This window comes from Colletes gigas, unplaced genomic scaffold (assembly GCF_013123115.1).
Source record: "Colletes gigas isolate AHSC1104 unplaced genomic scaffold, ASM1312311v1 Colletes_gigas_Sc00036, whole genome shotgun sequence".
Lineage (NCBI taxonomy): Eukaryota > Metazoa > Arthropoda > Insecta > Hymenoptera > Colletidae > Colletes > Colletes gigas.
In genome coordinates, this window is record NW_025106665.1 from 1,378,914 (window position 1) to 1,391,158 (window position 12,245).

The window sequence follows — 12,245 nt, forward strand, 5'->3', positions numbered from 1 at the left end:
TGTCGTTCGCCGCGAAAACGCGGTCTGTTCGAATCTTTACGCCGCGCTGTTCCTTTCGTCCAAGACCAGGGATCGGGGAAATAAAATCTCACGAGTCAGAATTTACAGGGGAAAAGATCGGATTAATTATTGCGATAAATCTTTCGTAAATTTACCGTTAGTATCGAGGAAGGCACAGATTTGGATTCGAGTTTGGACCTTTGGGGCCTCCTATTATCCACCTTCCAAGAAAATGGCTCATCCAGCGATCAGGTATACGCGATAGAGTTGCGCCACAGGCTCCTAATTGACGTAAACCATTAGTCCTGGGGATTCGTTAGGGTTGTCTTAACGTAAGTCCCTCTGTCGATCCCTGATTGAGATACGTTTACGATATGCTAATCATCAACGAGCAGGGAAAGCTACGTTATAAACAATCCTGAACTAACAATTCATTTTCGACCACCGAGGAGTCTTTCTCGAAGGGAAATCTTTTCTTTTGAATATCATTCATCCAGCAATTTCGCTAAACGACAGTTATTTTTTAACGTTTGACCGCTTATTGACGTTCAAAGGGAATGGAGAACGTTCAAGCCAGACGTTCGAACGGTTTTGTATTCGATCGACGCGAGTCACAGGAACGGCAAATTCGTTGTATAATTCAGTTAGGCGAGGGACTGCCCAGAGATCGATGCCTCGATTCCTACGTATGTCTTGAAATATCGATGAGAGACGCGAACCGGGAGCTTCTTAATCCGTCTTCGATTCCTCCGAGAAATACGTTCCCTAAAACGCTACCGTTTTAACACTTTCGTTCCGCGTGATTACCCGACGGATGAAACACGCGAAATCCCCCAGCTTTGGGGGGAGGGAAAAAGCTATAAAACACGCGAGAAAATTCGGGAAAAACGGGTCGTCGATCTATACGCTGGTTGCTATTTTTATTTTTGCAAATTCCGTCATTGAGTGACATTTTTCAAACGTCTGTTTCTCTAACTATATCTTCACGAAGTGTGTCACGTAACAAATACTTTAAATAAATAAATAGTATATCGTCGATAAACCGATTCGTATTTACTCTGACCGGGTTATATCTATCCCGAACTTGCCTGAGAACGGACACCTGGGAACACCTGTGGGGGGGAGGGGATTAAATTTTTTATTCGGACGTAAATAAATCCTTCGTCCACGCCAGGAACGCGTCTTCCTCCTAAAGCTGACATCCGTGATCTAGATTCGTCAATCAGAATAGGAAACTATCGTCGAATCGATTACTTCGTAAGCTTTCATCTGTATTTATGGAAGACGAAGCTCGATAGTTTATTCACGATTATCGATCATTCGTGCATATCCTTCGTTTAATCAATCTTGGCTCTGAATTTCGTTCGAAGGTTTAATATCTATAATTATATTGCATTAGTCGATGGTGCTGTCTCCAGAAAGAGTTAATTCAAATAACAGTCAGTGTTATAAAAATAGCATGGTTTCCAGGGAGCCATAGTGCACCGGTTATCAGCACTTTACGACCGAGGAAAATTTTAAAGAATATAATTATAAATTGCTTTATATTAAAAAACTGAAGTTAATAGTTTCCCCAGATATTCTAATACCGCGAATGCCTGGTCGCTATAGCATTATAATTTCAATCTCTGAATCGCTGTGTCGCGTGTGCCGGCGCAAAGAAACGTGACCACATTACCATGAGCGCATAGGCGATGACTCCGGCGTATTTATGGCTGTGTGGACTAGTTTTTCTCCGGGGCTACGTGCTTTATCGTCTCAGACGCAAATAAACAGTACGCGTTATAATTTATTTAAATATCCATTTCATTCCGTGCTCTGTCATTTTCTGCTATTCGATTATTTCATTACTCTCCACTGTTAGAACTTTTCTATTTAAAAATACGTTCGAGAGGATCTTTCGACACAAAAAATTTCACAATATCGCTCGGGCGCGTATACGGTTCCATCGCAAAAAATTTCCCCCCCCCCAAAAAAAAAGTTTAAAGAATTTCACGCTCGAAGGGTCTTGCAACCGTTTTAAAGCCGAGTTTGCGACTCGTTCGCGTTCGACTTCCGGTCGCGTCCAGCTCGTCGGGGAAAGAGACTACACTGTAAAAGTAAAACGACGTGTCTATCGATTCACGTCGGGTGTTGTTGAACCCGCGACAAAGAGCAACGTACAACGAGCATCTAATGCGTTAAGCGCATTATATTACCACGGGCGTTATGAGCTACCGCGCTTATGGCTGTCGTTCGCGGGTGTCGGAGAAATGCCAGATCGCGAACGCGATTCGGAAAAGGTCTTTCGAGCGACTACCGCGAGACGGTGTCCACGATAGCGATCTGACGATCCAGGGCGAGAGAACAGACTGTTGCGACACGCGAAACGCGAGCACGTCCATTGTCCTCCGTGATAAATTCCAGCAGGATCGCTGCAGGTGAATTTCAAGGCTTGCTTGTTCTTACATAATTAGAAACCTAGGCCCTTGGATAATTTTTTCAAGAAATTCTTCGTTAATGGTAAAGAGGACGTCTCAAACGAACGCTCATAGTTTGCGTAATAAATTCGTGAAAATAGCGTTCGTTTGGTGCAACCCTCTAACACTTTAGCCGCCATACTAGATTTATAATGCTCCAAAATTAAAATTTCAGTCTTGCAGAATATTGTACGTTGTCGAAGCGACGTTTTCTATTTAAAAAAGTCGAGGATTCGAATTGGAGGAAAAAAGGCAATACGGTTGAAGACGCCATTGATGGATGCGCGCGCAGTTCGTGCCAGTTCTGGTGCGATTATTTGACGGTAAATAGAATTAATGCGGATTACTCGGGCGCGGTGATCCAGACGGTCGTCGTACGGATTCGTTTCCTGCTCTTTTTATTCTCTTCCGTTGCCAGTTCTCCTCGCGCGACCTTCTCCACGGTCTCGAACCCGTTTTCTCGATAGCACACGGGACTCCACCGGAGCACCTCTCCTTCCTTTTCTCGCCTCGTGGCCCGAGAATGCGGCCGATCGCGATCCCCGCGCGTCCACTTTGATCCCCAGGTTTTCGACCACCGAAGGTGAACGTACTTATTAAGTCGGTAGGTGAGAGGGCTCTTGGGCCACTCTCGAGTCTCTCTCGATCGGTCAGCGAACGACCGTTATCCAAACTCCCCAAGCTCGTTCGTGTTTGCTTTAAATCCCTGACTCCCCGAATGGACCGTTTCACCTACTCGACGATTTTACGTTCGAACGTGTATTTTCAGTATTTTCGTTGGCGCCTCTGCGAGAGGATTACGCCACCGCCAAATTTAACCATCGAGGAGTCGCACGGGAATTCTTTTTACAATAGAAACAAATATCGTACGCCTTAAGTTTCTTACAAAACTATCGTCTTAGCATCTGACGATGGATTCGGTGGTAAATTATGGGAGAGTTACTCACTGGGATGCCGGGCTGCGTCTCCAAACCTGCAAGAGAATCTCTGTGGAAGGTAGTCCCGGATAACTGAAATGTCGTGATTATCTATTTTTCAATTTTTATTGATAGTGTCCAGCTTCGATGTCGATTCACCTACGATTCGAACAAATTTGCCTTCCAGTCTCGCGCACGAATGGCCGTCGGAAAGTGTAACTTACTGGAGGAGGGGGGTGGGGGGTGGGGGGCGAGATAACCGGAAGCGGAACGTCGCTAATTTCGCGACGTCGCGTCACAGCGAATAAATTTCAGCTTATCGGACGTGGCGGTAGAAAATTGTCGAGTTTCTGCTGAATTTCCGGGACACCGGTGGGAATTATGAATCGCGTCGAGGAATTTTACGAAAATATTTTGCAGCGCAATTTGCCTTTTTTTTCTTCTCTCTGGCTCGTTTCGAGGTCGAGGACGCAAAGATGTACAAAAGTCGGGAACAACTGTAGGAAAAACGTCTGAACTTTATATATATATCTCTCTTAATCACGCTTAAGTGCTAGAAATATTAGTGAATGTCTGAAGAAAACAGAATCGATTAATAATATGTATATACAACACTCGGGGGAACTTAACGCAAGAAGCTGAAATCGATAGGTCCGATATATATTACGGCGTCGTTATCAAAATCGACCCCTAGTCTTATACCCTGCAATCTTAATCGTTAAGTAATTTATCTACTAGAAAGGAGTAGGCACGTTAAGGTTTCAAATTGCTCGCTTGGCACTTTTGCTGTCACCGAACACGTTTGCTCGCGTAATAAATAAAAGTATCGTCCAACTATCAATTCTAATCTGAAGTTAGCACGGACAAGCTGTGGAGAAGCAGAGAAGGGCAAAAGTTTGACACGGCGAATGAAAAGAATCGTGGAACGAAGCAATGTTTCGCCCTAATAGTCGCCTATAAATTATTTTATAAAACGTTTCTCTTTATCTATTATTCTAAGAAAAGTTTTACCCATCTCTGTGCAGAAGTTTTGTGCGTAGAATGCTCCAGTGTATTAATGACAATAAAAGCGTTAAGTGTTTCATCGCGAATTGTTCAAGATCTAGCTGAACGTAACAAATTAAATACAACGAAACTAATTATCAATATTAAGTTGCTGCGAAAAGTCGAGCCCCAATCTTTTACTCGTCAACTTCTGACGGTTTATGCCAACTTTAATCGTGATCCAATTAACAAAATTATTATTATCGCCCAACGAACAGGGCAAATTCTAAAATTAATCGTTTAGAAACCGTCGAAATTCCTTTTTGCTGACCTCGTATTACGCTCCCCGGGCAATATCCACATACCTTTGGAGGTACACGTGATTCTCGATTCGTATTCAAGACAATCACAGGACAGGACTTACGGTAGCAACCTAATAAAACGACCGTGCGGGAACACGGTGATTCGCAGAGTAAAACTGTTCGTTCAGTAAAATCGCGAAGCTTTTTCTTCGGCATACAATAGGCTCTAACGAGAGTCACTCACACGCGTATCAGCTCACGCAACACTCATCTGTCAGGCCGTGTTCCAACTCGCACTAATTAGACGCTGATCGAACGTTTGTCGGGCTTCGATTATTCACGATAATTATCGTTGTCGCTACTCTAACGTGCACGCGAAAATCGTCCCGAAAGTCTCAGAGCAAACCAATTGCGCAAGTTGGAACGCGGTCTGTCGTATTAACTAGGAAACAACGACTGTATTCTTTTGAAACGTCGATCGCCGCTCCCACAAAACGTTGAAAATTGTATGGAACCGCAAGAAACGGATTATTTTCGTATGAACCTGGTATCCTCCATGAAAAGAAACACCCCATCGTCGTGCCCTATAGTTTGATCTTTCCACGAAGCACAATTGCATCGTGTTTGAGGGGGTCGGCGGTCGCTGGGATCGCGGTGCAAAAGAATACAGCGTGTGGCTAAACGCTATACAAGCCACCGTAAACGCAGGTACATTTGGTAGTCGCAGTGAGTCCATCGGGCATTACGAACGAGGACGTAGGCGTCCATCGAGTCCATGTCGACGCTTTGGAACACGGCCAGTCACTTCCTGAACACACCACCGGTCTTGAGGAGCCACTCACCTGTAGCTCGGTTAGAAGCATCCTTGGTCTCGTTCAGTTCCTGCCTCTTGGTCGTCCCGGCGACGTTCGTCGTCGCGCTCGTGCTCGTCGAGACGTTCGCGGCCAGCACCTTCAACACGACGTCCGGCTCGCTGGCGATCGCGGTCGTGGTCGTGGTCGCGGTGATGGCGTCGCCAGTCGTGGCGCGCATGCTGTTCCTTGAATCGAGAACGTCTCCAGGTCGTTCTGACGTTGGCAACCCTCGCCCCGAGTCCGCCATCGAGCCCCGCTGCTGTTCCTGGAGCAAGCAGGCGCTCGACAGCAGGTCCCACTGGCGTAGTTTCTCGCGGTCGAGCTCGAACGCCGCGGACGTCGTGCCCGACATCTGCGTCTCCGAGATCAGGCGAACCGGGGGAAGGTTGCCCTCCTCTAAAAAATGATTCGTGTCCTCGGCGGTTGCTTTCCTGTACGCCTCGTTCTCCGCGTCCCATACGTAACCGCCCGCGTGTATACGGTCCATCGAGAGGCTCTCGTAGGTCAGGTCGTCAACCTGGTCCTTGTTGGGTCTGCGTTTCACTCGTGGCCTCTCCGCGGCGTCCTCCAGACAGTTCTCCCGCCTCATGATCACGCTGTCGTTCACGTAGATGGCGCCGCGGGTCACCTTGTTGCGACCCTTGGCGTCCGAGCTCGACGAGCCCGTCGGCCTGGGCGGACTGTCCAGGTTGTCCAGGGACCTGGCGTTCCTCAGACTGACTCTCCGCAGACTCTCCCGCCACAATGAGTCCTGCTCCCAGGGATCCTCCGCGCTGAAGTTGCCGGACGTCGATACGTTGCTGACGTTTTGCGGCGCCTCCTCGGTTTGCGTTGGCTGAACGGTCGCCACGCGGTTGCTACGGTTCCTCTGCTCCATCAGGTTCTGGAGACCCACGTCGTCCAAGAGACCCTCCAACGATCTTGACCTCCGGTGAGATGTCTGCGCCATGTGCATCAGCTCGAACGCCTCCCGTAGACTCGACTGGCCGCTAGACTTGTCCCGGAGACCGTGAGGATAGAGGTTCCTGGTGCTGATCTCCGCGGATGAAATATCAGGCAGTGGGTCCGTGGACTTGACCCGCCTGAGGGTGTCCGCCTCGTAGAAGTTCTTCTTGTCCACCAGGTCCACCTTGTTGTCGCCCAGCAGCTGGCAAGTGGTCTTCCTGAGCTCCGCGGCTATGCGTCTGGCTTCGTCGATGTCCTCCACCTGGATCTGCCTGGGCATTTGTCTGGCGATGGGGTTTATTATGCGCCCTATGTCGTTCCTCTTGTTCAACGCTGACGCGTCGTCCCTCTGGTTGTTCAGCTGAGGTAGCCTGGAGGTGTGACCGATCGGTTTGGCCGATTCGGTGTCCATGGCGTTGGCGCTGGCTTGCAGGTCGGAGTAATAGTACGGTGCACCCGACTGCTCGCTCTGGGATCGCGACTCGTTCGGTAAATAGGACTGAGGCACCGGGGTGGCTTTCACGGTCGACGTCGAGGTCGGATAGTGGCTGGAGTCTTGGCTGGACGACGACCTGTGGTTCGATATCATCGAGTACCGGGCGGAATCCTGGCTGGCCGATCTCGAGTGGCTCTGGAACCGCTGATCGGAGTACGGACTCGCGTTCCGCATGATGTTCGCGACCAAGCTGTTTCCGTGGCTCCCCAGGGAGATGGAACCGGTGGGCGAGTGCATCGAGGACTGCGCGCTGGCAGGCCTCTGACAGGCCATCGAAGTAGAAATGGAGTAGCTAGACTCCCTGCTGTGGGAGGACGTCATCAGATTGTTCTGAGAGGTCCTTCGAAGCCTGTGACCTCCGTCCCGGGTCTGCTCGTTGTCCGATCGAACGGCTGGCGAGCTCCTCAACGGAGAGAAGCTGATAACGTTTTCGTAGTGGGCGTCGCCAGTGAAGGACTGCGAGTGTTGATGAGAGGGAGGAATGTCGCAAACCCTCATGGAAGGCAGACTGCTGGCCGAGCCCATCTTGTTCACGGCACCGAGGTTCCTTAAACCCAGGTTCGTATGCCGCGACAGGTTCTGGCAGGTGGTCTTCTGGAGCTTGTCCACCACCATCATGTTCTCGTTGAAGCCGTATATGCTGTTGTAGCTGAGATCCTTCGCGTACAGGTCCACGTTGAAGGCGTCGCGGGCCTGCAGTTCCTCCAGGTACTGATCCAGGTCGATGCTGGCCCCGTCGAAACGACTTCCAAGGGATTCCAATTCGTCCAAGCTGTCCAGGACCTCGCAGACCTCGCTAACGGGTCTCGTTTTCAATTGTCTGTGCCTCGCCTCCTCCTCCGGCGTTCTCAGCTCGACGGAATCGCTTCCAGACGCGCTCTCCAGGGACATCCGGCTGTCCCTGAACGTGGAGCTGATCGTGGCGTCCGAGAACCTGGACGGGGGTCTGTGAGTCTCGACCTGACCCATCGGTTTGTTCCACGATTTCGGCGAGTCCCTGCTCGAGCCGTTGTCCTTCGTCACGGCCACCTGGGGCGACACTTTCTTGATCTCCAGCGACTCCTGCATGTCCAGCGAGTCCAGATCGTCCAGCGGCGGTGGAGAGGTGGGAATCGGCGGCGGTGATACTAGCTCACTGTCGGAGGAATCGTGGAGCTCGGCGATCATTGTTCGACTGGCGCCTAAATAGTAGGAGGCGGGTCGAAAAGTGTCGGATAAACTGAACCTGGGGTGTCGCGGAGCGTCGATCGAGTCGAGATCCTTGGAGGACTCGTCGTCCGCGTCCGAGCTGTCGGATTTCAGGGCCGTCAGGATGTCCGGCAGGTCTGTCCTCGAGTGTACGGAATCGTTGCGAGACGTCCTCTTCTTGTCCTCTTCTTTCTCCGACAGCTGGCTCACCTCCATGTACACCGGCTCCATTTTGCTGTCCGAGACGCAAACGAACTCGTAGTGGGGGGTGTCCAGGGTCGAGTAGTCGCCGGAATCGTGTTTCCTGGTCTCCCCGTTTGGCGCTAGTAGCGAATGAGTCATACCGTTTTGCGCCATCTCCACGTACGAGCTCTCCTCGTGCTCCAGGTTCGCGAACAAGCTCTCCATCATCCTTGGATCTGGCCGATCGTCGCAGTTAGGGTCTAGTATAGCTTTCCTGGGCGACATGGGCAGATAATGTTCCTCGGGATTGATGTCCTCGTGCTTCACGGTGGGACTAGTCGTTCCGCTTTCTCCGGAGAACTGGTCACCGTGGGTCAACAGAGACTCCGTGACGCTCAATCTGGTGCAACCGGGGTTCGACGCGATGTCCAGGTCCTCCGTAGGCGCGACACGGTCCCTCGACGACGATCTCTTCTTCCGTCTGAAGGAAACGTCGGTCTTCTTCTTCACCGTGTCGACGTAGACCTTGTCGTTGTCGACCGGCTCGGGGAGGAGCTGATCTATCCTGACATCCTCGTTCCTATCCAGGTCGCTCCCGGTATCGTAGAGCAGGGCCTCCGAGTCGCTGAACACCCCGCGATGCTTCACTTCTTGACGTCTACCGTACTCCTGCCTCTGGATCTGCTGGGACTTCCTCTCGAAATCGGCCAGCAGATCCTTCACCGACTTGTTGCTGTCCGTGGACGCTTGCTTCGCGTGGCCGTTCTTCGCGTCCCTGTACTGGGACTCGGGCTCGCCCAGAGCGAAGCTACGGATCACCGACGACGCCTTCTTCGACGAGTCCAGCCTCGAGACGTGAGCCTCGGTCGCCTGGAGGGGCGACACCTTCAAGGGTTCCTGCATGGCGAGCACCTCCTTCACGGGACTGGACCCGTCCATGCTCTGCTCGAACGATCTGATCCTGCACTGCACCAGATTCATGGTTTCCGGTCTGTCCTCGTTCCTCTCGGATTCCTCTTTGGGCTTGATGTACTGGTACGAGAACTCTCTGATCACTTTGCTCTCGTCGATGTTGGAGTCCCAATCGTCCCTCGTCCCGATCCACTGGACGTTCTTCTGGGACGGCCAGGTGTCCGCGTACTCGACGGACGAGTTGTCGACGGGTTGGTCGCCGCCATAGACTCCGGAGGACTTCAAGATTCCTGACGGTTTCTTCTTAAACTTGTTCTCGTCGAGGTCCTGATCGTTCCTGGCGACAGACCTCTGTTCCGCGGGCGGGTACGGCGAGGAACGATCAAGCCTCATCGTCGAGGGGAAGCTGACCTCCTCGTAGCCGGCGTCGGGGGGTATTCCACCCATATTGGGCGGCAACGAAGCGTTGGGGCTCGTTTTGCGGTCGGTCGAGGTTCGTGGTGCGTTCTGATTCTGGCGGCCGGTTCCGGTGACGGCGTCTTGGACCGGTATTCGAGTGTCTCCGGTCTGCCGGGGGCTCCTTCCTGCATGCGAGGGTCTGCGCGTACGCTTCCTCCGGACATCTCCCAGCTCTGATTTGTCCGTTACAAAACAAACACACGAGCACGTTCGTTACTCACGAATCAAATTAATGGACAACCCAAACCCTCTCGATGCAGTTCAAGCCAAGGTTAACCAAGCTGCGGTCGGATCCCGATCGTTGCGAGAATGATTCTGGATTATGGATTCTGGGATCCTCGCGACAGTTCCCTAGTTTTGCGCTCTTTGGTGCGCGTGGTTTAGCTTTTAAATATCGTTTCCAAGCACCGAACCGATCCCGCAACGATCCAAGGACCGATCGTGTTCTCTGGATGTATCTCGGCCAGCGGAGACACACGTTTTGCGAGCTGGAAGGTAAACTGCAGCTGCGGCTGAACGCCTCTACGATAGTGTTAGTGATAATCCTCTGGCATGCCATGCTGACCCACATTTCGCAAAGTAATACAGCTTTAGTACGAGTGGTTAGGTCGTAACGGTCGACAGTTAGATTCCAAAGGTGTTAATTCGTTCCCATTCACCAGTCAGACCCCGACAGCAGCAAAGAGAAGGAGCCCCCACGGAGAAAACGTTTGCAGATTCTGGCTCTCTTATATCTTACAAAATATTTATTTGATTTTGTACATTCTTTTTTTTCCATTCACCCTTCGAAAGATCGTGGCTATCTACAAACTTTCGTCTCTGTCCCTCGGCGTGGGGCGGTCTCGGCGATAGAAAGAGAAACAAAACCAGAGATACAGAGAGGAGGAGAGCGCAGGGACGAGAAAACTCGATATACTCGTAGACGACGTCCGCTCGATTCTCGGGGTCGCAAACAATACGGTGTTTTCTTTCTTTTTATTTTTTTTTTTTTAATCGTGCGTTTCGTGTTAGTTCCAAGGAGCTCACGAATCGATCGCATTGGAAATAACGGTGTAGGTAGGCTGCGATGCACACAGATTAATTGGACTCACGAGTTCAAATGGTACAAAGGCACTTTATTTAAAAACTAGAGAATATATATCGTCGTACTTAGGGACAAAAAGACAAAATAATATCCATCGTCATGCGCAGTCAGCGTCACGCGAACGAGCGTGCCCGTAGTCTTTGGTAAACGTGTCTCTAAACGAGATACTGTCTCTCTCGACGTGCAACACCGTACAGAAGCGTTTTTATTCAAACTCGCGACGTATGCACGTTTACCGTGTTAGAGCGGTGTTAGGGTTTTTGCTATCGTTCTTTTAGTACTGTCCAGCCATCTACTCGCGAGTGTTCTTTCGACTTCCGTGGGACCTTCGAACCTCCGGGGCAAAACGGTACACATCTCCATGCAGTGCGATTCACAAAACTCAAATTCAACGCGAGAAACATTGGTCGAAAAGCTAGCCAAAGACAAACGAAACATCGAACGTGTCGCGTTCTCGAAGCCGACGAAGGATGTTAAAAACGATCGAACAATCCCACGAAAGGCACGCGTCGCTCAAAGCCACAACTCAGATAATAAGTTCAGGCGAGGTGTCCCTACCTTCGTCGTCGCTGGAGTAGCTGTTGTATCGCGAAACGTTGGCGACCGTCCTTCGTCCGTCGGTGCTCTTGCTACGCGTGTGCGGACGATGACCGACGTCCTCTCTTCTCCTCGAGTGCCGACCCTCTGCCACGGACGCTTCGTGGGCAGCCAGCTCCAGAAGCGCCTGTTGCTTGTAATAGCTAGACAGCTCGTTCTGCGCTCTGCCTCTGTTTGCCGAGCCGGATGGCTTCCGGGTTAGCGGCGACTGCAGCATCCGCTGCTTCCATTCCAGCAGCCGCTTCATCGACTCCTCCCGCTGCAACACGTCCGACAGTCTAGACTACTTCTTCGATCGCGACCCCATTATGCTACTCCCTTCAACAGGAAACCGTTAAAAACGGCCCCTCCAACCCACAGAAACATTATAATACTATTCTCATTCACGATTATAATTATTTACAACGGGACAATACTTTTACGAATATTCCTTATGGTGTACATCGATGTGGTTTAAATTTGGGATTAAGTTACACTTCTCATATTATACCCGTTATTATTCGTATGATTTTTAAAATATCGTGAAACAAATGGACGGTGGGATTAGCAATGTAATTATTTGAAAATGTATGTAATCCTCCATTAGTTCTATAAATGTTTAAAAGGAAAGTTGATTTCCATTTACCAATTTGATAAGAATGAACGTTAAGTAAAATAATTCGGTTGAAATTGAGTTCATTTAAGGGATAAAATCCGTAACCGTGGCGAAGATGCTCCTGATATATTTAGATGTAAATCGTTGGAATTCGAAGCGCATGGGAGGAAGTGGCGAGGCCACGCGCGATCTTTCACGTTCGCGGAACGGCGTATGCACGCGGAAAGGACAAGCAACGTCGTTACAACGATGACGAGCCCCGTAGAACGG

The 12,245-nt window shown here is 50.4% G+C and overlaps 1 protein-coding gene across 1 annotated transcript in view; it reads right to left on the reverse strand.

The window, feature by feature from the left end:
• The window catches only part of LOC122402469, a 170,191-nt gene that overhangs the window by 41,414 nt on the left and 116,532 nt on the right, over positions 1-12,245 (reverse strand). The window contains exons 10-11 of the mRNA XM_043405282.1: positions 11,342-11,639; positions 5,505-9,872 (exon numbers count right to left, since the gene is read on the reverse strand). Coding sequence (XP_043261217.1) covers positions 5,505-9,872; positions 11,342-11,639 — 4,666 coding nt within the window. The remainder of the gene's footprint in view (positions 1-5,504; positions 9,873-11,341; positions 11,640-12,245) is intronic.